This window comes from Lemur catta, chromosome 1 (assembly GCF_020740605.2).
Source record: "Lemur catta isolate mLemCat1 chromosome 1, mLemCat1.pri, whole genome shotgun sequence".
NCBI classification, from domain to species: domain Eukaryota; kingdom Metazoa; phylum Chordata; class Mammalia; order Primates; family Lemuridae; genus Lemur; species Lemur catta.
In genome coordinates, this window is record NC_059128.1 from 268,940,870 (window position 1) to 268,967,843 (window position 26,974).

Here is a 26,974-nt window from a genome sequence, read left to right on the forward strand (position 1 = left end):
AGAAGGAAGCATACCAACCAAGATCTCTGTGGCTCTAAAGACCATGCCTTTGTACCCCGTGGCCCAATTTGCAATTAGAAAATGGAAAATCCACCAGGTGAGCCAAGTTTATTTGTACTTAGTGACAGGAGAAAGGGCTCCTTCTGAGATGTTGCTGCTTGTCTTTAAAACAAACAAAGAAAAACTTTGACTCTGGTCAACTTTGATTTGGAAAGATTTCGTTTTAAGGACATACTAAAATTGCTAAGTTCCTAAGTAATAAATGCATTTATATTGTGTTCAGTTACCTATGTATACTTGCTAGATGCTGGTCATAAGATACAGCAACAAAAATCTACAGATTTAGAGTTATAATCCCCCAAAACGAAGCAAAATATGAAAAAGTCCAAAATCCTCTGTGTTTGTAAGAAAACATATAACAAAAAATATAATAAAAATCAATTAAAAACTCACAATTTTTTAAATTTAAAATTCTCAAGATCTGAACCTTGTGGCTGTTCTACATAGTCTTGTAAAGCAATTTTCCACTGCATGCACAAAGGTGTCAATTTCATCTGGATTTATGGATCTTCAAACACTTGGCTGTTTCATGCGGAGAAAATGACTGCTACTCAGCAGAGATTTAAGAGGCAGGCAAGTTCAAAGTCAGAAAGTCCCTAGAATTCAGCATCATAGATTATGAAGATAAATGTCTCAGGTGTCTAACTTTCCTGTGACCACTGGAATCTACTAGACAGAATTCTCTGCTCCAGAACATCTCTTCCTTTATCTCAGATATATTGGATGACAAAAAATGAAGAATATCTATCAAAATTTATATGAACTATGTCATAGGTTAAATAGAAGTGCTAAAAGAAAGCTGAATTATTATTCTAGCAGAGATTATCATATTTGAAGCTAATAGAGTATTTGAAGTCAGTTTTCTTAACAGGATCAAAATGACTAAGATATACTAGGAGGAAAAAATATGAGATTTAAAAACAAGTTGGTTTTTGTTTTTTCTTTTTGAGACAGAGTCTCACTCTGTTGCCAGGGCTAGAGTGAGTGCTGTGGCGTTAGCCTAGCTCACAGCAACCTCAAACTCCTGGGCTCAAGCAATCCTTCTGCCTCAGCCTCCCAAGTAGCTGGGACTACAGGCACGTGCCACCATGCCCGGCTAATTTATATATATATATATATATATATATATTTTTTTTTTTAGTTGGCCAGCTAATTTCTTTCTATTTTTTTTTAGTAGAGACGGGGTCTTGCTCTTGGTCAGGCTGGTCTCGAACTCCTGAGCTCAAACAATCCACCCGCCTCGGCCTCCCAGAGTGCTAGGATTACAGGCATGAGCCACCACACCCGGCCGTTTTTAGATAATGACTAAGTGGGTTCAAGAACAAAATGCAAGGTTAGTAAGGCTTATATGAACTTTTGGGTACTAAAGGGAGTTATAATTTGGCTGAAGAGGTAAGACACATATATGCAAAAATCACTAAAAAAATGGAAGAGTAAATACTTAGAATTAAATGAAAGGTAAGAGCAATGACTACCTGTCCCCATTTTGAGTATCACATGGAGCATAGGGAATGAGTGAGATCTGTCAATGTAAAGAAGAGTGTGGGGGCATTTCCAGAAGTCACTGCTGAGAGCACAGGGAAGCCCGCGATGAATGAGGTGAGCCGGTGCTGGGCAGGGCGGCCTAACCAGACAGCAGTTTAACACTGCAGGCGAGACGAGGGTAGCAGCTGAGACGGAAGAGGTGGTAGGAAGACTAGAGTCAGGGTGCAATGGTTGGTGCTGGAAATGACAAGCTGAGCATTCAGTGTTTACTTTTATTATTGTTCTCCCTTTTTTTAGACTTCATATCCCCAGAATTGGATTTCTGAGGTTAGCAGGAAGTCTCTGAAAGCTTCAGAAAAAAGAAACAAGATAGGATTTAAGTTTAAAGGAGAACGTGTCACTGATAATAGCTATGACTCACAGTCCTCCTATGCTTTCTTTACAATGACTATATATCTGTCTGTGTCTTTCCTAATGAAAAATCCTACTTTTTCAAAGAATTAGCTTCAGGCGAAACCTCACTATTCCACTGTAGCTAACTCTCTAGTTCAACTCGTTTTTAGGTTTTCATACGAACACGGGCAACCATTAGAACTGTTCATTATATTCTAGAGCCAAAAGCATTGTGATTATAATAAGGTTTTTTTCCTGTTTGTGTTATTATACCAAAGTAGATCCACATATTGTGGTTAATTATCTTAGGGAAAATAAAAGGTAACTGTGTTATGCCTTTCTAGATACGTTTTTAGTTCTATGTTTTAAAATGTAGGTTTTATTATCATTCGGGCACGGTGAGGACAACAGATCAGCACTGAAAAACACTTTGTTACTCACAGTCCCAGGAGGAGGGTGCATGTCATAACATGCAGGGCCACCCGGGAGGCACCAGCATCAGTCGGGAGATACAGGGAGTGAGGGGAAAACATGGACAAGAGCTGTCCTTGTGGTCTTCATGGAAAGAAATGGGGGAGGCAGGGTAAACAGGTTTAGGACTGATTAGTTTGAATAATTTCCAGAGGCTCTGGAGAATGAGGCCGATCCCCAGCTGTTTAGGACATGGCCCTGGGGTGATTAGAACAGATGGACAGTGGCCCAGAGTCTAAGAGCCAGAGAAAGAAGGCAGTCGGGGGTTACAGCTTTGGATTGCTTGGCTTGCATGAGAAAACATGCTCACAGGCCACTCATTTGCTATCTCTAGGAACTGGTTAGCCCTGGGACAGGGAGGTTCCCCACGGGAGGTGAGGCCCCAGATCAGAAAATACAGAGAACAAAATCGAGATTAATCGTCTACTATCGGTGTCTTATGATCTTAGACAATATATGACAGCATAATTGATGAATTGTGTTTAATGTCTACCAAGAGACCTTTTAAGTATTTGTGTTAAGTATGACAAAAATTAGTCAAATCTGAAATGTATCACAGAATACTAACACACAAAAAGTGAATAGTTGACTTTAACCCAAAATCTTTATCCATTCACTTATGTTTCCCTGGGCCACTCATATTGCTTTGTGCTAAAATGGGAAGCCACTCTCCCAAACCTCTATTCCCTTATCTGTCACTTAGGAGACCAGTAGAAATGATCATTATGGTTCAATTTAGTTTTAAGTTTCTATGGTCCTATGAATTAACTTTGCAAGAAATGGTAAATTCAAAGTTGTAACAATCTGGTATTTAATATAAAAGCATTCACCTTTACTAAATAAAAGAACATTGTAATAGATTTTAATTTGCAACATGGTAGTTACAGGTACTACATATACACACGGTAATAAAACCAAACAAGTACCTTTCTTCACCAGAGAGAATTTTGACATGATTTAATTTGTGCTTACAAAATCCTGCTATACCTACTACATCTGGATCTTTTTCTAGATAGCATGTTCGGGGGGATGCAAAAAACCCGCAACAGCTGCCCTCACAGCAAACATTTAAAATGAGAACTTTACATCTTTAAAGATCTGAATAAAGTCACCAACCCCTGTGGAGACAGATGCAGAGGCAAGCTCAGATTTCCTGCGATTGCAGGGCCCAAGGATGGAAGAGGCAGATTTACCTGGGACATTCTTTCTCGGTGTTTAGCCTCAAGCCTCTCTTTTGCTTTCTGGAAATGGGCGTGTTCATTCTCGTCTCCAGGTGTCTCGAGATACTTGTCAACGGCGTCAGGGGTGCTGGCTGCGGTTGTAGGAACTATAAAGCAGAAGAAAAAGCAAGTTTGAGAAGAAAAACAGAATATCCAATCACTTAAAAGAAAGCTGTATTTTCAGTTATTTCTCAGAACAGAGAATTTAGTAAAGAAGCACGTACAAGATGTTAATGCTATTTAAGAGAACACCATGGGACACTTCGCAGCACAGTAAGGATGTGTTTCAATACTTTCAAGTATACGGTGAAGGAAAATCTTTAAAATAGTCCATTTTGTGATTATAGTATTGTATGCAGAGTCCTTTACAAAATAAGCATGTACAGAGCAAAAACGGTGCTTACTACAGAAATGTTTTCCCAAATTCCCATACTTTGCTGGATTAATTTTTTGCAATCTTGAAAGTAAATGATGGCAATATCAATATTACATGTTAAGATGCCTGCAGAAACCAAAGAAGCCAGAAAATTAGCCTGTTGCAGAATAACTACACCTCAGAGAAAAGGTAAGCTCTATGATGTATTTTAGATAGTTTAATTACAAAGACATCTGTCACGGGACAGTATTTGAAACGCTTTAAAAATAAATGTAAGTATCAATAAATGCATTTTTTAAATAAAAGAAGGACCTTTCTGCCTTCACAAATTTGGCAATAGTCAATGAATTCATTACACTAGTTGTCAGAAAGAAAGTAATTTCTATTTTAAATTCAACTAATACTGCTAAGCAATGTTGAGTTGTAATATATACTGCTATATTATGTGGAAACATAAATACCCATAAAATTGAAGAGTAACTATAAAACAAAAATGTCCTAACTCATAAGCCAAGTGATTTACAACACTTACACAAGCAGTTTTTGGAAAGATTCATAATGACTAGTGAGAATTCAGATTATTTATGAGCTTAAAAAAAAAAAAGAAAAGAAAAAGAGATTTTGACTTAAAGAAGAAAGTATGTTCAACCTAAAAAAGGAAAAGAGGTATTTTCACTGTGTTTTCAGGTCAAATCAACTTAAGTGTTTTATTCAAAAGATTATTCAAATATCATCAAGGATGCATGTATTCTTATCTAATTACTTGAGTATTATATTTGGGATATAATATCCCAAAGTGGACTTGAACAAGAAGAATTTATGGCTACGTCATTTTGAAACTAAACTCTAAGTTAAATGTATTTTATACATGCTTCAAGAAAATGTCTGGAGTCTTGACAATCCAAAGGCTTCAAGATTTTAACTAAAATAAAAAGGCTTTTTTTGTTAAATAAATAATATCTTTCACTTTAGAGAGAAACATTCATTCTGATTTTTTTTCCCCTCTACTTCAACCTTGATTGATAATTATTTTTCAACAAATAGAAACTTTTGACGTTATCTATGCAGATGTTGCTTCAAAGCAGAGGGAGGAGGAAGGGCATATTCCCGGAACCTTTATGCAGCTGTCCCTATGTTCTGTGTAGCAAATGAGGGAGTGGTATTCTTTCTTACAGCAGCAGCAAAGGGGAGAAGGAAGGAAAAGTGGGGGCTTTGCAAGTAGGCACATCTGAATGTGAGTCAGGTCAGCTGAGAACTAGAGCAAGAAACTCAGGCGCTCCACAGTCCAATTTCTTTATCAAGTGGTGATAACATGCCGGAGGACATAACAGGAATGCTGGGAAAATGAGACTCCACACCATGTGTAAGTCACCTGGGGAGAGGGGGTGGCACACAGGGTACTTTATACGTGTAAGCTGCCTTCCCTCCGCCTCTGTGTAGTATGTTCTATTCAGATCTTAGAGCTTATGCTAACCATGGGAAAAATCAGTGCTTTCATTTCTAATCCACTGAAAATGAATTACACACAGGACTGTGACGTGTCATCTACAAGAAAAGTATGACGTATTTTTCTAAAAACATCTTAGGCATAACCCACAAAAGAAGGGCTGAAAGTATTGCAAATAAGTAAATTCTTAATTTGTAAGATCAAAAAAATAATTTTTGATATTACATCCTTTTGTAAAAAAATCGAATCAAAGATAAATGTTTCTCTTAGCATAACCTCAAGCAAATCAATATGCAAGTATTTTTAACTTAATCATTTTCCCAACTTGAAATGGATGTGGTATTTAGCATTTTAAGCTTGTTACCTCTGGTTTTAATCATTTTCTCTTCTCAAGTGCTAGAGCTCAAATGAGAACAAGTTAAAGTAAAAACAGAAAATAACAGGAATACTCTTTTGGCATCGTATAATCTGGCAGAACAACATGATTAGGCAAACCGTGTTTTACGTTTTAAACAAATGAGAATGTCTGAGTGAGTGGGGTTATATTACTGATGAAGACAGCCATCTGGCTGTATCTATCATAACCACAGCATAAGCACCCTTTTGGAAAACTGGAATCATAAAGCTTACTATATACGTAGGAAGTTTTCCCAGCTCTTACATGTGCAAATATCGTCTACTGTAAAATGGAAAGGAGATAAAACACTACAATCTGAATCATATAATCGAATTGGCCTGAACTGAAATGTAGCTTTGTAATACAAGAATAAAAAATAATCAAAAAATATGCATGAGGTACATTTAGCAGGATTAAGAATATTTCAAGTATTCAACCTTCCTTTTAGGTATATGGAAATAAATACAAACACTGTATTACCCATTTGTTCCATTTAATCAATAAATATTTCTGTGATGGTTAATTTTAGGTGCCAACTTGATTGGGGCACAAGGTGCCCAGATTAAACATTATTTCTGGGTGTGCCTGTGAGGGTGTTTCCGGATGAGATTAGAATTGACCTGGTGGACGCATTAACCTGGGCTGCCCTCTCCAGTGAGAGTGGGCACCATTCCATCTGTTGGGGGCCTGAAAATAAAAGGGAGGAGAAAGAAGAAATTTGCCATTTTCTTTCCCGCCTGCCTGAGCTGGGATATGGTCTTCTCCTAATCTTGAACGGGAATTTACACCATCGACTCAGCTCCCCTGGTTCCCAGGCCTTTGGACTCAGACTAAATTATACCAGCAGCGTTCCCGGGTCTCCAACTGTACAAGACAGACTGTGGGATTTATCAGCTTCCATAATCACCCTGTGAGTCAATTCCTCATAATAAGTATTTTCATTGCTTTTGTTTCTCTGCAGAACCCCGAGTAGTACAATTCTCTTCAAGTAAATCTTTGTCCAAGGTCCCAGTTACTTCCTGTAGTTGAGGAATTTAAGAGAAGCCGTCTCTCTTTTCATTTTTAAGTCAACCTTTTTAGCCATTCACACGAACCCTCCATCTCAATTAGTAGAAGTAAGTGAAATTATCCTGAATTCATACCAACTAGCAAACCAGATCACTGTCTAGTCAAGGAGAGAAGAGTGACAGCATATATTGGTATTTTAACATGAATTTGGTATTTTATTATCACTGCCCTGTTGCTGGTCAGGAGGAAGGGGAGAGCAGTTTTTAAGGAGGAGTATGTCCAGAGAGCTCAGCTTCTACTTCTCTAATATCCTTACATCCTACAGGGATTATGTTACCAGGACTGGCTACCACTTTGTGATAAAGTCCATGGCAGGCCAGAGACGTGACGACATAGGTAGAGGGCGGGACAGGAAAACCTGTGTCCTAGCCCTACCCTTTCAAGGTGCTTCCTTTCAAGAAGGGAGTGGGGCTCAGGGAATGTCAGGGTATGTCCCAGGGCCCCAAGGAAAAGGAAGTTGTTTATTAGCAGGTCACTTAAAACACAGGTCACCGAAGTGGGAACAAACTGGCGTTAGGAGGGTTTATTTTTGTTTTGTTTTTTAAACTACCACAAAGCAGTTTATCCTCTTTAGAGACCTCTGAGGTTCCTCAGAAGCTATGAAAAGGGTTCAGATTCCTATGTTGACCAAATAATAATAATAGCCTCTTTTCATTAGCATCGACTGTGCTAGGAATGTTCTATGTGTTCTCATTTAATACGTGGGAAGAAAAAAAAACCAAACTACCCTATTTTATTGTGTAGAGGGGAAACACTATCATTTACCCACACACAAAGTCTGAATTTAGGACTAGGTATGCTATAAAAATCGCATAAAGCTAATTTTTAGAGCAATAAAGGGTTAATCCATCCACATGTTGGGGCACTAGAAAGGGTTTTTGTTGTTTTGTTTTGTTAATGAACACTATAACTTGGCAAAAAAATATGGTTTGTTATGATATCTGTTGGCCTATTTTCAGTCAAACAGACGTTCCTGGCCTGAACGCTATTCTGGTAAATGACCTCCAACAGAAGCAGGTTATAAAACAGAGGGCATGTGAAACATCCCACAGAGCAGGAATACGAATGACTTTTTAGCCTTGGGCCCTCCTCAGACGGGCTCCCTTATGTCTTCTGCAGGCAAGCTGGATGGATATGTTCACTTTCCACAAAAAACTAGACAAGACTCATGGGTAAACATCCTTAGCTCTGGACCCTGACCTCTAGGTGCCTAATCATTAGCAGCACTGCCCACGTCACACGCACGGGCTTTGAACTTTTTAAATGACCTTCCTCTTTATTTTCTTATTTTACTCTCCTAACAGCCTTGTAGCTCACGGTAAGATGTACAGGGTGTTAGCTCCCTCTCTTTACAATAGCAACAATGTGTATCAAAACACTCATGACAAACAAAAAAATCCGACAGGAAAGCAGTTCCAATTCACAGCACATTACTGCTTCAAGGTGAACATTCTGCTTCCAAATGTGCAGTGGCATTCCGGATGACTAACACCTGCTAGGCAAGCCTTGTCCTTGTTCTCTGCAACCCTGGGGGGTCAGAGGTGTCTGAGAAGCTGAGGCAGCAGCTGTGATGCAGACAGACTGTGCTGCCTTGAGTGAGCCTGTTCTTTCTTTGCTTTCTCCGGCCCAACAATGTCACCGCCCCTGGTATACGCGAGGCTCGTGGGAGAGCAACCAGTGAGCAGAGCAGACAAAGACCCTGGTCCTGGTGGCTTTACATTCTAGTGAGAGAAACAATCATCACAAACATAAAATTAAAAAAAAAAAAAAAGACAAACAAGAAATCATATTGTTAGTATGTGGTTTCTATTATGGAGCAAAAAAAGAAAAACAGAGCAGAGTTAAGAAGGATTGGGAGAGTCGGGGGTGGGGGGGCAGTTTGATTGCAGCAGTAAGTAGGCAGCCAGGCCAGGCAGGGTCTTAACTAAGAAGGTGACATTCAGACGCTTCCCAGGGAGCTGCCAAAGAACATGGCAGGCAGATGAAGTGAGCATGAGGCTGTAAGAGGTGAGGGTGCCCGGAAAATTCCAGGACGAGTAAAGAGACCGGGTGGCCAGAGCAGAAGCAGCAAGAGAGAAAGTAGCGGGAGGGACAGAGAAGACGTGGAGGACAGATACGTAGGGCCTTGAAGCCACAGTGAGGACTACGTGACATGACCTGTTGTAAAAGGATCACTCTGGCTGCTATGGGACAACTGCAGGTGAAAGGTTAAGAGTAGAAGACAAAGACGAGGGTGGCTTGCACTGGGGTGGCTCTCAAGGGAGGGTCTCCCCTCAGCCCCGCTCCCTACATGGGAAGGATCAGATTTGCTTCTTTCTCTCACACCAAAATGCTGTTACCACACAACTGAATACTAAGGGAGAAACTGCTTTTACGTGTGTGTGAGGGCTCATTTCAATTTTAATAATGATACACGGATGCTTGTCACAACACTTCCACTTCACACTGTACTCTGCTCACAATACCTGCCAGAGCTCTATTTTCTGGGGCGGGGGGAGGGGAGCAGATTTGCTTTCAATTTATCAATGAACGCTGATGCTGCACCCAATGTGGTTGTAATAAAATACACCTCCATCACTGGGGCCAAGAGGCCAGTGAGACATTTCCGCACCTGTGCTTCCCCCTAGAAAACTGTATCATCTGAAGGGAAGTGATTTCAAAACAAGGTGAAAGCTGCTAAAATCTTCAGGATGCAGTAGAAATCACTCCTTTTGCCCATCTGGAGAACTCCACAGGAGATAACCCATCAAACTGAACTGTGTCCATGCACCAATTTCCTTTATCTCAGTTCTGATTTTATAATCACTGCACAGCACTGTTTCATATTCATTCTAAAAGAATGTGGGGTCCAAATTAAAGACCCTGAAAAATTGCCTCTATCACTTTGATCTTCATTTGTTTCCTTAATCTCTAGGGTGACACATAATTTTATAGTCATAATGGGCTCAGGACACAAAAAGGAGAAATAACTCCACCTTCAAACAGTAATGATCACAACCACCTACAACGGGCCACAAGGCCAAGTATTTCCCTAAACAGAGGCCCATGAATGGCATTTAGTCAAAATACTAACATTAAATTATAACAAGAAAATTTGGTTCATCTCCTTTCATCAGTAGAAAAGCAATTTATCTCTATAGCACTGACAATAGAAGATGAAAGTAAATTAAGACCTCTATAAGTCATTGCCTTATCAGTGAAAACGCTATTTGATACACAACTAGCAATGTTGTCACTTGAAATGTCTATAATTTATGAGATGGCAATGAGGATATATATATATACATATGTATGTATATATATATATGGGTGAAATATAAACCTTTTAGAAAGATTTTATGTGAAAATTTAATCTCGAAACATGGCAGGGCTTTCAGACTGCCATTCCAACTTAAAAAAAAATTTTTTTTAAGTCTCTCCATTTCTCTGATTCCAAAATAGCTAAAACTAACACATTCTAAATTCAAACATTTATCATCCCCACCAAGTCCAAGATAGAGGATGAAGCTGATGATCTTTCAATGTAATACTAGATTCTCTAAAAGAAGAACAAAGGCACTTCCCCCCATAGGCCCCTATATCACGCTTATTTTATAGTCAGTGCAATCACAGTTGGCTGAGAACCCTACCAATGCATCGTGTGGACATAAGGTAATAAAAATGTAATCTATGTTGTGTTTGCTCTACTTCAGTCAAGCTACATTTCTTTTTTATGTCCATGGACACATACTGACGTGGGAATGTTGCCATATATGTGAAATGGATGTGAAAGAATGAATGCTGGCATTATTTTTATTAAAATCTATATTCTCTATTTAGCACAACGCACCAAAATTTAAAAGCAACCTCAAGTCTGAATCTGAGAAACTTATGTGCAGCAACTGCAGTAATAACTGGCATCTAGAATGTGTTAACCTTAGGTTATTGTTTTTGTCAATGTGTCAAAAGCTGTTCTTGACGTCATTAGCGGAGGCTCATAAAGAGATGACCCATCATAGCTGCTCAACACTCGATAGATGAGTTCAAAAAGTCAAAATCTTCAATACTGTCCACTTTCATAGAAATTGTGGCAGTAAAAGCAGATGGAACTGTCAACCTCTATGGAAGTCTTAAGAATAAAGCCAGTATCATTTTACCTTAGCCTCTTCCTTCCTACACAATCTCTTCCTACACTTGCATATTTTCCTTTATACTGTCATTCAAGTCTAGGACACACCTCAGCCTCATTTCATCAATAAAACTATCAAGTTATTGAGAGCAAGGTACTCCTATTACTTTGCTGGTGTCCCTCAAAATACACAGCCTAGCACATCCTGCCCTCCAAAGTAATTGCTGTATTAAACCAGGGGTTGGCCTTCTGGCTACTTTTTTAAAATTAATGTTTAATTGGAACACAGCCATGTCTCTTTGTTTACTTAACTGTCTATGGCTGCTTTCATGCTACAACTTCCGAGTTGAGTAGTTATGACAGCGACTATATGACTTACAAACCCTAAAATACTTATGATCTGGCCTTTACTGGAAAATATTTGCTGACCTCTTTTTCAAACGATCCACTTACTCTTCTTTGGCAAGTAGCTAAATAAAGCACATATATAATGAGCATTCTCTTACTACAGGTTAAACATCTCTAATCTGAAAATCTGAAATGCTCTAAAATCCTAAACTTTTTGTGTGCTGACATGATACCACATGGTGGCTGAGATAGTGAAACTTTGCTTTCTGATGATTCAATGTACACAACCTTTGTTTCATGCACAGAATTATTAAAAATATTGTATCAAATTACTCTCAAGCTTTTGCATAAGGTGAATATGAAACACAAATGAATTTGAATTGCATGTTTAAACTTGGGTCCCACCCCCAACAGAGCTCATCATGAATATGCAAATATTTTAAAATCTGAAAAAATCCAAAATCTGAAACACTTCTGGTCTCAAGTGTTTCAACCTGCATCCCTTTTAAAAAATGCTGGTTTGCTAAGTAATTGAATTCTTTTCAGTCAGAGTCACTCTTACAGCTTTGAGGAGAAAGCCATTCTTCTTCTCTAAGCATTTCTGGATACCAAAGATTTGGCTTTTCATACTTGTCAATCTGATAGATTTTACTGGCACTGATGTGACATGTAATTTAATTCACCATCACATCTTTTAGGCTTTTAATTGTTTTTCATGATGCTTGGCAGTTTTATAAAAATATCATAGTTCCAGTAGTATCACAGAATGTGCTAATGGGAACTAATATTTGCTATTTAACAATTGGAAGAACAAGAATAATGTGATTAAGAACAATAGCTCAAATTTGGCCAAAGACTAAATGGCCTGGACACTAAGACTTCTGTCTTATGACTCTTGTCCTTGTGACCACCCTGGGGTTAAGGTGGCACTTTCTGCTCAAAGGCTGCATGGTGAGTTACCTATAGTTTGCAAATTGTGAGCTTCTGAGGAAACAAACTTAGAATTTGGGGGTGGTGGTTTGCCCTGATGTGATAGGTTCCAATTCTTTTCATATTCTCTGGAAGTGTATTAGTCTATTCATGATATCTGAGCCATTTTGATGTGCCTATAAATCAATCTTTTTTGCTCCTTCAATCCTGTATGGGGCCAGACCTATACCACTGCACAGACCCGAAATCCAAAAACATAATCCCAAGGTACAAGTAACCAGTGTAGCAAGGCTACAGGGCATCTCTACAGATGGTTGTTCTCCAGGGATTCTAGGAAACTAAGATGAAACAGAAGAGGAAGGGGTGGTGCATGTGTGAACCACATGCTTCCAATCCAGGAGTTTACTCTTTTATTCACTGCTTCCATAGTAGCTTACATTAGAGTAGAAAAACTGAGCCCTCTAATACTATAGTCAGAACAGCAACAGCAACTTCTATCTTATCTCACAAATATTGAGAGCTAGCACAGTGGTCTAACAAATTCAATTTCGTAAACATCTGTTGAGAATTGGAGGCTACTGACATTCTAACACTTCAACTTGCCTTCAAGTTAGTGAAAGCATACCTGTTTACACCAGCCTAGTTATATCTCTCAGTCAGACGTGGGGAAATCACTAGTTCAGAACGGTGGTTCTCAACCAGGGGTGATTTTGCCCTCCAGGGCACACTTAGCAAAGTCTGGAGACCTATTTAGTCATCACGGCTGGAGTTGTGCCAATGGCATCTAGTGGCCAGGGGCCGGGCATGCTGCTAAATACCCTAAGCATAGGGAAGACCCCCCACAACAATTAATTATCCAGACCAAAATGTCAACAGTGTTGAGGTGGAGAAACCTTGGTCTAGCTGTTCTTTGCACAGATTGCACAACACGTCAGTGCAAGTGAAGGAGCCAGGGATGGGTCACTCTTTGGCCAGATCCCGTGGTGCAATCTGCTAACTAAAAACTGGCATGATGCTCTTTGTGAGATTAAATGCCATTAAGGAGTTACACTATCTGCCTTTTGACATGCAACGTGACGGGGACAACACTAGAAAAGAAGATCATACTCTCATATTTGAAATATAAACTGATCAACAAATATTTATATAATAATTTTACTGTTTACAAATATTGCACTGTGCAGACTGAATGTCAAACTTTTGCATTGTCCTAAACCAAACGTGCAGATGCAAAATTAATGTCAGATACAATTAATCTCATAATATATTTTATCCCAAACAGGAAAGAATTTTTTTAAAGGATTCAAATCTTTTGAATTTACTCCTTATGAATAAAATGAAAGCTCTCAGCCTCATGTCTCTATCCCACATCTGTGGCTTAGATTCTTATTTATGATAACAATAAGAACAACAACACAATCTGTGTCCCTAAACCTGCAATGTTCAAAATTGATTTTTACGACAAAAATTTGAAACCTAGAAATGCTTGATTATAATAATAAGTCTTGACAGGAAAATCATTGTATTTATAATGCAGACCATCATATATTTTCTTCATAAGTGTAATCTTGTATCAGTTCAGCTGAGGAGCTTTTTCTATCTCATTTCACATTCATTACTTGACTAGAAGAGGCTCCGAATGAGCAACCTGTTTATAAAACCAACCACCTTTGTGCAAAGAGATATCATCCAATTAGCTCTAGGTTGGTGAGGGAGTAAAGAGTAAGCCCAAGTTGTCCAATCAAACAGACTTGTTTGCCTTCTAGTTCAGCTCATTTTCTCTGAATCAAGTCTGCTATCTGCATTTGACCTCCAGATGACCATGACTTTTTCAATTCAAATGTGCAGCTTTGCTATAAATAAGATTGCATAGCTACACAGGCTATAAATAACAAGAAATTATATGCTTTCTCTGTCTGTTTGTACTAGCACTGGAAAACCCTTCACTTGCTGTGATTGAATAGTCTCTGTAGGTAGACAAGAAAATATAGCTGCCAAAATCACTTCATCCTCCTAGTGGAAAGGTGTCAGGATCCCAAACACACTGCAAGTAGATGGAGAAAATTACTGAGAAAGAGAAAATTACAAAACGACTTTCAGTATCTGTTTGGAAAAGTAGATGATGCCAAAAGTAGTTATGTGTATGTCATGAGAATAAATTTATGAAACGATGTTTCTTTCCATCAATTAATAAAAAATGAAAAAATACAATTCTTTTATATGCTAAAATGATGTAAAATTAACCTTAAAGAAAAAATAATCATTGTCTTGTAAAAAGGTGGGAAGACATTTAATGTATTGATATGTGCTATATTCATGACATTTAGGGAAAAATGTTAATACTCTTCATCCTTTTTCCATTATTTTCTGTATTCTTAAAATGTGCTTCTCAATCTCAAATGTAATTTTACTAACCCAGAAAACAATGTAAGAACCAAATGCTTAGCCATTTGGTGCGGAGCACAGCCAAAATGTCATTTGGGTTTCAAACCTGGTCCTGCCATGTTCCATGGCTTGGTATAAGTCACTAAGCTCTTGAAGCCTTGTTTTCTCATATGTACACAAGAAATGAAGAAAGTGTCCAGAAAGTATTCTACAGAAAAATAAACCATCAGTGAAAAGCTTAGAACAACGCAACATGCCATGCACATTAACGTATCATCAATACCACAGTATGATATCTGCTTATCTCTAGTCCTTCTGTGTCTACCCACTTGCCATACTTTCAAGGTTTTTAGAGAAAAATGCGTTTTCACAATAGCAGAAAATGTGTTTACCGTGGCAGTAAAAACCACATCCTTCAAAAGTTACACATAATTTGAATTAATCTGAACACTTTACGGAGGCCACTGAAAAACTGTAATGGTTTAGGATGAAATCTTTTGTAAAGTACATAATTCTCCATCTGCAATGTATTGTTTTTTAAAAAAGATAACTGGTTTCATCAATTTTGAGACCAGGCTTTCAGGATAATGTATATAAATGCTAATTTTAATTATAAAATATCTAAGTTACAAATAAAATTGTATCTCTTCCTTTTAGCAATCACAGGCATCAGGAGTATGTATTACCCCTGACCTAAACCTGGATTAAACTATTTCTGGATATAATCCAAAGCCAAATATGAGTATTGAAGCCACATTTTTAAACCAAGCTAGTCTGATACGACAACTGAAATAATGTCACAAAACATAAGACACTGTAAGACCTGCAGCGGTTGGCTGATACATTTTTTTATAGGAAGCTCACTCTCTCCTCCTTAATGATGAAATCAGAAGTTGGGCACCTGTCCCCCACTCTTGTGCATTCTAAGAAAGGAGGAAGTGGTGGTCCTAAAGTCTAAAAGTGATCTTCCACTTGTAAAGTTGAAACATCTGTCTTATGACACACGTATCTGGAACCTATGCACCGGAATTAGTCTGTTTACTAAAATGCATGAATATTAAATATTTTTCTAAGGAAACAAGTTGCTTCTGTATAAAGTCTCTTGTTAAATCATGGCACCTTGGTGGCCTTGAGGAAATAAAACAGTGATGCCAAATAAAAGATAATAATGTTGCATATATAATATTTAATAAATACACTAACTAAAAAGGAAATTGATCAACAATAGAAGATTCTCAGTCACCAGTCTTAGCCTGACATCTCAAGTTGTCTGGCAAAATTAGATATAATTATAATCAAGGCAATGGGAACAAACATTTTATTAACAGACAGGTGTTCAAGAAACACAAAACCATGCAAAGCAGGTGATGACGCTGGAGTTATAACCCAGCCCTGCGACATCCTCCTCCCCTCCTCCCTTCCCCCAGGTGAATGACAACATACGTTTAACAGGATCTTGGGGAAGAGGTTCCTGGGTGGTCTTGAGTAAACTTTGGGACACTATGGAGAAAATAAGAGAACATAACTAAAAACGAAAACAGAAACATGGGAAGGATGGCTGAAACTCACACAATTCCACTAATCAAAAACCAAATAAAAACAAACAAAAAAATCATTGAATTAAAAAAAAACAAACTAAAATATCCTGAGCTTTGGCCCCTCCGTAGAACCGAAGTAAATATATACACACGAGATCTATTTTCACAAGAGGTTAACATCTTAGAATGCGAGATATTTTGTCTCTGATGGTACATCCAAGTAACCTGTTAAGAGGATTCTTGCTCCTATTCTCTCTCTGTTGTGCCAAACACCACCAGTTCCCTTCTATTCCTTCAGAGCTCACCCATTCATGGTGCAGCTTCTGGATCTGGTCTCAGGGTATTTGTGGAGGCATTACTCTCCACTTATACTTGTCCACCCACCTAACTGACCTTCAGCCTCTTGCCTTTACTTTCTTGATCTATTATTCTGTAACCTACCCCCTCTAAAACTAAACAGCCTTATCTAATGCATCCCTACTGGAAGCATCTACCTTTTGCAAATCTTTCAGCAAAGCATGTGCACGTTCACCAAACCTGTGCTGCCCACTGCTTGCTCCCAGCCCAAACTGATCAAAAAGAGACGGGGAGAGGGAGGAGGAGGGCGGTGCTGGGATGAAGTAAGGGGATAGCTTCTAACTCTTGAGGCAAGTTCATCACTGCTCACAATTAAAAGCAAACAAACCTCCTTCTTATTACCAAAATATGTGATATTCCAGAGAACAAATCCACTCTGAGAAAGAGAGAAAAATGTTGGCAATCTGCCAGGAAATTGCCCTGAGCCACTAAACCAGCTAGAATCACTGTAATAAGAGCCCTTTGTTCTCAGGGCCGTAGTCCACAGAATCCCCCCATTGTGTTCACATTACCTGACCTAATTGACTTCTTTGTTTGAAACTGAAGAAGGGAGTCATTTGAGCTAGAAGCTGCAATCATCCAATCACAGCCAGAAAAAAACAAAACAAAAAAAAAAACCACCTTGGGGTTACCAGTTCCTACACCTGTTCACACACAGGACTGGAGTAGAGTCATCTCATTCACAGGTGATGGCAGGAGACCAACAGGAACTTTTCCATTAGATTCCACTTAGATACTGGGCTCCTTCACAATGGAAGGTCTTAATGGTGCAGGTCCTTCTGTTGTTTTGCTTAATCCTATGATCCAGCTGGAAAACAATTTATATAATCCCCAGAATGCCAGGCAGGAAATGGTAGCTGCCACCCTTGCAACACAGGACAGAAAAGGCAGGAGTCTCTCAAAGAAGAAATGCACAACTACTGAGTTTCGTCTTTAGTTAATCGAGTTGAGCAATTACTTCTTGAGTAGTCCAAACTTCCTACTCAGAAACAAAAATTAATAAATAAATAAATAAAATTGGGGATTTGACTTTGGAAGGCTGCTAGCAATAGCAGAAGTCTCATATATTGGGTATGTTACCTCCTGAGAATTTACCTGTTCAGGGGAAGGTTTCACCTTGCATTTAAGTCGCCGTGACTTCATATATTTATCCCCCAGAATTATGAAAAGTTTAACATTCAAGAAAAAGACTTTGAAAATTATATTCCCCGAGCCTTATGTCATGGAAAGTTTCTAATGTTAAGAGTTGTCTTCTATTTTCAAAAGAGGACCTGGAAACTTGACATTGCACATGTCTGTGTGCTGAGCTCAAGGGCAACCATGGGCATTTCTACCCTCTGGCACATAAGGTGCTTGTGCTCAATTCAATCCCATTCCCTCATCATCACGTTAAAAGACACATGTTATAAAAAAACCGAAAGATATTCATCACAGCCATACACCTTTGTCAATGCAACCGAAGCTTCGTCAGCCAGGCTTCCAGTGGTAGATCATATTTGCACAAGTAGTGCACATGCACAAACACGAACACGTATGTACACAGATAAACACATTAAGTATGCATTTGCAGACACGGCTGCAGAAGACAAAAACAGCCACTCCAGCTTTGTTTTAAAGGGAAGCACTTCAAAGTCCCTACAGATTGCAAGACGTATCTACCACGGCTAGTAGAGGAACACATCCATGGCCATGCTTTATTAGAGAAAGACGGAGAGGTGTGCTCATGATGGAACATACTGTGGAGGCTTTGGGCAATTAGAGAAGTTGATAGAAATGTGGTTAGTGGTAGCAACAGGCTCATTCCCAAGAACCAGGAAAATCAATCTGTTACAAAGAGCAGAGTCAGTGGCAAGAAAGACGAAAGGTGGCCAGGCTCGAAGAAGGGTCCACTTACTGACGCTGCTACACACGGCCATGCAGTACTCTTCTGTGTCAAAGTTGTTCCGGTTGCCGCCACATCCGCCGTAAAAGAACGGGGCACACTTCCCTTCAGTCACATCAAAGTACCAGCGGGAGATCATTGCTCGGCATGGCCCCGTCTCGGCTTGTTCAGAGCACACCTCTAATCAGACGAGATGTGGGGAACCACATTTAGCATGAAAAGGCACTGTCTCGCTGTTCACCTACACACGTTTCTTGTCCTACCTACTAATCCTCCCAGTGGTACCTGGGACTGGTTTATTAGGCAGCACCTACCCAACACTGACTGAGAAATTTAATCACCCACCAGGACTTGAGAGGTACCTCTGAAACAAAGCAGTGCATTCTCAACTGGTTTTATGAGTGTGATGCTCAGTAGTAATAAAAAGATTCCGGCCGGAAGTGAAAAGATCATTTGGCTGCTTTTAGATGAATGAATATTAAATGACGGAAGGTGTCTGCACATCAAAACAATTCTCCTTTATAAAAAATAAACTTCTCTTTTAAAAAGTTAACTCTGTGGGACTGTTTTGGTTATGATGCAAAAGTTTAAGCTCTCACATGCAATGAACTGATCTCCTTGATAATCTCTTTCACTTGAATATAAAATTAATTACACATATTTTTAATGTTCTCCAGTTTTGGGGAGAGACAGCCTGTCTACTGACTATGTATCTGAAAACCTGTAATATCTGTAAACACAACTTACAGTAGATGACATTAACTCTAAGACCATTTTATTTATACATTAAAATATGTTTTAAATGTAATATTAATGTTTTAATACATTTATACTAGATATATATTAAACTATGTATTATTTGTATATTTTGCATATTTATATGAACCTTGGATAGTCACATTCCAGACAATAAAACATAGTCCACCAACTCTAATTTGTTCATGCACACCATGCACTGTTTTACACTAAAACACATCTTACCTGCAAACACAGCTTGCCACCCTCCCCGAGATCAGTTTCATAATCCCTGATTCACTCAAAGTGTAGTAACCCATCCAATTCCATTCATAAAGTTAATCACAGGTAGAATTAGAACTCTGCCTCCCATGTACCTCCCACTTTTGTTGGAAGCGAAACAACAGCTCCAGTTTTCCCTCTGGGTTTGTGTCCTGCCCTCGCTAGGCTGATGCCTTAGCACACGCAGATGTCTTGTTTATTCTTAGTTTGACCATCATGCCAAGGGAAAAACACCTTTCTAAAAGATAAAAGCCATGCACGATCCAGAGCTTCCAAGTTAGGAATATTCAACAGATTGATTCTAATCAACCCATCAAAGACAAAGACCCACAGTGTCAACATAAACGGGGCTGACATGCTACCTCCCTACACACGTTGCTCTTGTGGCGGATGCAATGAAGTGCTGGCAAAACCAGAAGTTGCCACCATCACAGTGTTGTCAACAGAGGAGGAACAGTCAGCACTGAGCCCAGAAGGTGAGTGTCAAATACTCTGCGGGAGAAATGTCTCATGTAACAGATATCCAAGCTGATCTGGCTCTCCTGGGATGGTTTCCAGATGGAAACATCTGGCTTCTGGAGCATCAAGCTCACTATCATCCATCATGAAGGCCATCCCATTCAGCACTGCTGTTTTGAAAGTCCCCATTCCGCAAGCACATCTTTTGAATTGGCTTTCTGTATAGAATTCTCCTGAGGATGAAAATCAGCATGCCTGATGATACAAGTATCCTATCCACTTGGCAATTTTATTTATCCTCCAAAATTAAAAGCCCGGCATCCTATCTTATAAAGGGTGAATTGGTTTTGGGAGCCGTATTCCCTCCGAGTTACTGACAGAGCAGTTTCTGGACTGCAGAACTAAAAGCCACGCTCCAGATGTGGGAGCCCTGCCAACCACAGCCATCAGCAGTCTCTGCTCCTGGACCGTATCTTCTCCCTCAGCTGGAAACAACATTTGCAGGTTGGCTTTTCCTTCCTTCTCTGTATCTCCTTTACTCATCTGTACGTGTTCATGTCATATGCTCTTTCATGTTTCTAAGACATGGTAGTACTCATTATTTAATCTCTTCCTGAGGCAGTGTTAATTCCAACAAGACTACAAGGCCACAGTGGTTGCTGAGCCTGCACTGTGGTTGGAATTGGCACTGGGACCGCAAGCACTGTGGCCACTGCTACCAGTGGAGGCAGGGAATCCCTCCGCCCCATAGTCACAGAAGTGTTGGCAACAAAATTCGCCATGCCTTGACAATTTATGCCAATCCTCACACTTGGCACCAAGTATGTGTCTTCTGATCCTTCTCTGCCACAGGCCCCATCGTGGACACACGTATCTTTATGAGCTTTTTTATGTGCTAAAGAAAAGTGGTAGGATCTTGGATGGTGCAAGTTAAGTAATGAAATAAAAAAATGATGCTCAAAGGAGATGACAGATATTTGCCCATGCATGTGACCTAGTAACAATTGCTTACGTCTAATAAAGGCAAAATCTCCCAGTCCAGAACGCAAATGGCATTATAATGTGTTATCATTTTCCTCTACCGCCAGTGAAACACAATGACACATTCACTTTTATTTTACTTCTGCCTCACTCTGAAATAGCTCTGAAACCCTTTATTGCAGCTAATTTGTAGAAACCAGGCCAATCCATTTATATGTCAACTAAGTAAACAGAATAAACTACATGATGAACCCACAACTCTTACTGTAGTCTCCAGCTGTAAGAAAAATCTTGATTCCTTCCTTCTGAAAAGGCCAAGAAAAGAGTGAGACAATCTCCATTTGGGGAGTGTTGGGTTGGCTCTCCTGACCTCGTTAGGGCTGTTGGCACTCTTGACTTTGAATGGTCCCAAAGAGTGTCATGACCTTGGTGGAGTCCGGGTGGGCATCGCGGGCAATAGCATGCATTCCTACAAGTACTCACATACCCAAGGACAGCTGAGAAAATGTGGGCCTGGGTGGGTATAACAGTGCATTAATCTAACGCCAACTACATAATGTACTGAGGATTCAATGTATGGGAGCCTGGAAAAATAGGACTAAGGGTGTCTATTTGTCACTTTTCAATCTCTAAAAGACAGCCACCTCGTCCACCTGGCTCTCAGCTGCTGCCATGGAGGAGCATAGCCCACCAGTACTAGACAGAGCCCAGACAGGCCTCTCTAACATGCAACCCCTGTCCTGGTGAAAGAGAGTTTCTCGTTAGAATCCCCCCGATTACCAGCATCCCTGATTAACCATGTGGCACTTCCCATCACTCTCCCTCAAGGCTGTGACTAGAACATCAACTTTCTAGAGGAGAGAAGCTGACTTCAGAGAGGACTCAGAGAAACGGATTACTTATCCTCCCTCACTCATCATTATATTCCTACTCTACTCTAGGGCACTCAACTGTTTGGTCTTTTTGACCTTTTCTCTAACCCTTTATCTTTCCAGAACAATTGTCCATGTAGTAGAAAAGAGAACTGTTGCTTGGTCTGAAAGAAGCTGCGGTACAGCTAGGGTCTGCCCTAGTGAAGTATGATGCTAATGCTTCTACACAAAGTATTAATAAGCATGTAAGAAATGGTCAGAGACCCAGAAGAGAACAGGTAGATGAAGGAGGACATACTTTGGTTAAAGAAGAGTTAAGGGATTAATGTCAACTTCGTAGCTGTGATATTGTACGGTGTGAAGACCATGCAAGATCTCTTTATATTAATTTTTTTAATTGCATGAACCTATAAGTATATGAAAAAAGTAAAACAAAAAAAACCCCTCACATTAAAAAAAAAAGAGAGAGAGGAACATTGGTCGCTCAGTTTGCCTTAGAATTTTAATCTTGTTTCCTTCCTTGATTCTCTTATCACTTAAAATTAAGTCGCCCAAAGGACTACAATTCTCAGTTTGAGAAAATTTCTTTTAAACTCCTTTCTAGCAATGGGAAATAACCAGGGAATCTAATGATTCAAGATTCTAACCAAGTAGAAGAGATTTAAAGCAATGAGACCTGAAATATATCATTTATAAGCTGCATGAGTAGATTCAGAGGAAAAAAAAAATCAAGAGAGATTTCAAATGCTTGTGCTTACATGATTTTCTATTTTTCTCAATGGGAATAATTTTTCTCAATAGGGTAATTTTTTCTTTCCTAATCATAGAAACTGCTAAAAAAATTCAGTAAAAAACCTGTTTCATATTATCACTTGGTAGAAAATTATTTACAATGTCATCCACTAAATATAGAGCATGCCTCATTAGAGATTATATAACTAATCCCCATCTGAAAATTAAAACTGCATCCTCCAGATATATAATACATACAATTATTTGTCAATTAAAAATAAAATTGAAAAAAATAAATTTAAGAACAAAAAACTTTTGTCTTCCTTTTCTCATCTTTATTTTCTTCTTAAAATCTAAAATTAATAAATAAAAAGAGTAAGATTTTAAAATCATTTGTTAAACATTTTTTGAATTCTAGTCCACCTTCATTTCCATTCAAAGTAACTATTACAGATAATAATGGAGAAAATTTGCCCAGAAAAATAGAAGCAGTAATAGTTCTCAAAGAGAAAGGTTACACAGAAACATCTGTTACACAAACTTATACGAACATCTAAGGAATGACAATCTTTGCTTATTCATATTTACCTTCTTAAACTTTTAAGATCACAAATATGTTTTCTAATATTCTCTTAGCCGAATTCTGCTGGCAAGGAAGGATTATCTTTTCTTGTACAACAACTATATTCACCCTTCAAGCCAAAAACATCATTTTATAAACTGAAATGCTGGTGTACACAAAACAGAAAGCAAACTTATGTGCTACTGACCAAACTCCATGCATTTTAAATCTTTGTCAGGGAAACCCTTGCTGAGATCTGTGCTGGTTTCAACACTATAGTCCATTTTCTAAAAATCAATATAATACAAAACATGATACAGAAATGAAGCCACAGCTTCCTGCATTATATGAAATTGCTGTTCAAAAAATAATGCTCAACCACAAAAAATTAACTCTGAATAGGAATTTCAAATTGGAACAAAATTTTTTGTGGACCACCGAAGTTTGAAAGCTAATTTTACGCTTTGTAACAAATTCAGCATGAAGACAGCAACCAGGATGGGGAGAAAATCTCCACTCTCAAATGTATGGTAATTCTAACGCCTTCTTACAAAGCAAAGCTAATAGATTAGCAAATAATTAGCTTTAAATAAAGCACTAAAGATAAATTTTAGGATGTAAAGCTTTTTATTATGATTTCACTTTTAATAATTGAGTTTCAAATATTCTCAACCTATGTGAGATAAAGTTGTATTGCATGCAATCGGTAAGTTTTGAATTTAGAAATTTTGAGAAAGCAACCACTTGAATAATCAAACTAAATACCTAAACTATATTTATATTAAGAAAGCTAGAAATTTTATATTCTGAAGCTGTAAAAAACCCCAGAACATTATGTGGCATGATTTTCTCCATATCCTAACATGCTCAATTAAACTTCATACATATAACGAATATATCTCCTTTCCTTGAGTTAAAAATTATATGTCTTGTACTCTTTTCCTCCAATTTTAAAGTAGAGTAAAAGGGCAAATGTAATATGACAAATATTGTTTGTCTTTGTAATAAATTACCTGCTTAATATAACAGTGAAATAAAATGAAAATAAGGACATAAGTATTGAAATCCACTAAGTATACTTATCTTCAATATTTCTAATAAATTTTGATTTATCTGTCTAGTCATTCAATCTGTTAATAATGAAAAAGGCCGACCTCACTATACTGAAAACAAATTCATTTTTTATGCTTGATAAAGTTATTGCTGCAATTCTAAATGTTACTATATGGTGACACTTTATGAGCCTAAGTTATTAGAACCAAACTTGTTGAAGAAATAAGTAGACAAGTTTGTGTTTTATTCTTATAGATGAAAAAACTTAACAGTCTTTCTGTTACAGACATACTAAAAAAACTAGTTATTTTTTAAGAATGAGTTTTTCCCGATGCTAGAATCATGTACTTTTAATAGAAAAGAGCATTTATCACATGCTTGCACATATTAGCAAGTAGTCATCAAAAAACATGTTTAGAAAACTCTGATCAGGGCAATAAATGATGAAATATTTATGACCTAGTAATCATATTTTACTAAACAGAAGCATGTAAAATTAGGCAAGCGAGCTTGAACTGAAGTCTTATGACAAATCTCACTTAAGCTCCAAATACGGATTGAAATACAAACAAATGATGCAAACAGCTGTGCACGGTAATGAAATGAGATGATGGGTGCTAATTTGTCACGGAAGTCTCTAGAAGATATCCGCAATTGCCTAGCCTTTTTACTGAATTGTGTTAATTCTCTAAGGCTAGCCAATACATCTGTCATTCTAATTATACCTGACCCAATTCTCACGTCTCTTCCATGATGAAAGATTATTTATAAAATGCCACCTGAAGGAGATTTACTTGTAAAGTATTTAGACTAATCAGTACTCCCACGTTGGTGCTGTTAGTGAGCACTCACAGAATGGTATCACTATGATTTTTCCTCAGCCTTTGTTTCCTGCTTGTTATGGGAATAAACTTGCTCTTCACTGAGCTGCGTGTTTAGTCTGAAGTGCAACAGAGTATTAACCAGAAGCTCAAAACTCTGAATAAGATATGTCCTGTATGGGAAAATAAGTTAAAGTGATTTTTCTTATTGGATAAGAGGCAGGAGTATCCTGGGAATGTAGCTTTCTCCAGAAAACCAAAAAACAGAACATTCAGAGCTACAGTGCATGCCAATTCCCATGGTGTAAATACTCCCACCACTGGTGTTGCAAGCTACCAGTGGTTGTGGCTCATAAAATTCCTCAATACTGTAATAATTAGCTTTTACAGGCTAGTAGGAGTTGGCTACACCACCACACCAATGAGAGAAAACAGGGACACAGGTGAAACTAGTACAATTATCCACATAGGGAGACTCAGAGTTTTTTAATTTCCTTGGTCTTGGGTTTTTTATTTAAAAAAAAAAAAGGATCAGTAGGTAGACATTTCACGATTCTCTCACGCTTGGTGACATTTGCTAATCTTCTAAGAAAAATCACACTATCTACAAGGATGGTTTTCCCTTTCAGTTTCTTATTCCCTGTCTCAGTGCCCCAAATCTATACCATATGGAGGGCAGGAGATGCTGCTAAAGTCTACTCCTCAAAGTACAGTCCACGGAGCAGCAGGGTCAGCATCACCCAGGACTCAAGCCCCACTCAGACCTATGGACTCAGGATTTATGTTTAGCAAGAAACTTGGGTGACTTGAATGGACATTAAATCCACTTGAATGGATCACGTTGAGAAGCAATGTGATCAATCATACCTTTTAAATGCAGTTGAAATGTCAAAACTAGAGACACAAGATTAAATCATTTTCCAGAAGGACCAGAGGGGAAGAATTAGTAAAAGTTGCACTGGTTTTGGCTTATTAAAAGAAATCCACATATATTTGGGAAAAGAGAGATACAACATAAACTAGTAGAGTCTAGAGACTAAATTATACATCTAAAAAGTTAATGTGAACAGATTGTCTATACTTATTTTAATCTGAAGTTCTGTCCTGTCTTAACACTAAAACAGCTTTAACACTTCTGCCTTAAATCCAATATTAAGATAATAATTCTCTTACTCATATTAAGTCTATGAAAATATCAGACTTCTCAGAAGTCTGAATTCAAGTGATAGCATTGCTATAACATGCCAGAACATTAGAAATACCAAAGCTTTTATTTTTATTTGGAAAAAAAAATAAGAAAAGCTGAGATAAAATCAAGAGCTTAGAATGTACTTTTTTGTACTACTTTTCTGTAAATAAAGGATTTAACGGCATTTCTGTTCTTGCAAAAAAAGGATGCTTCTAGATCTAAGTCAGAGGTTGGAAGGATGGTCTTGCTGTTCCATGTCCTCTTCTGGGGGTGACTGAGCGTGTCCACCTCTCTGTGTTAACTGGCTTCCTGTCACAATCCCCAGCAGGAAAGAACCGGCAGACTCCAGCTGAGAACAGCAGTGTCCCTGGTCACAGTATGGATGCCAATCACTATTTGCTACTTTATAACGATGTACCACAGGAGAGTGAGTTTCTTTCAGAAAAATAAAAAACAAAACTAGGAAGGCAGTTTACCTCCATAGCTGTCTGTGTGGCAAATATGCATATGCAATATTTTAAGTCAACATTTTCTGTCCCTAAATAAAGCTACTAGGCTACATAACACATCTTATCAAATATCTGCTTTTACCTTATTAAATGTATTTAATAAGGTAAATATCTTGTTTTAGCATATTTTTGTTTATTTTACTTATTCTTGTCCAATAAAAAATGTTCACTGGCTACCTGCAATGTGTAAAGCACTGAGTTAGGAGTTACAGCTGACATTAAGATGAGACACAGTATTGTACAGGTATTACTCTGTTCATGTAGTTAAAGCTGGCCATCACTGTAGATCTCAAGAACCAGACTCAGTGTTTTGC

General features: G+C 38.3%; 1 protein-coding gene across 1 annotated transcript in view; it reads right to left on the reverse strand.

Moving 5' to 3' along the window:
• Positions 1 to 26,974, reverse strand: part of LOC123630660 (amyloid beta precursor protein) — a 245,622-nt gene that overhangs the window by 77,968 nt on the left and 140,680 nt on the right. Inside the window, 3 exon segments of the mRNA XM_045540498.1 lie at positions 3,603 to 3,736; positions 16,132 to 16,188; positions 18,478 to 18,645. Coding sequence (XP_045396454.1) covers positions 3,603 to 3,736; positions 16,132 to 16,188; positions 18,478 to 18,645 — 359 coding nt within the window.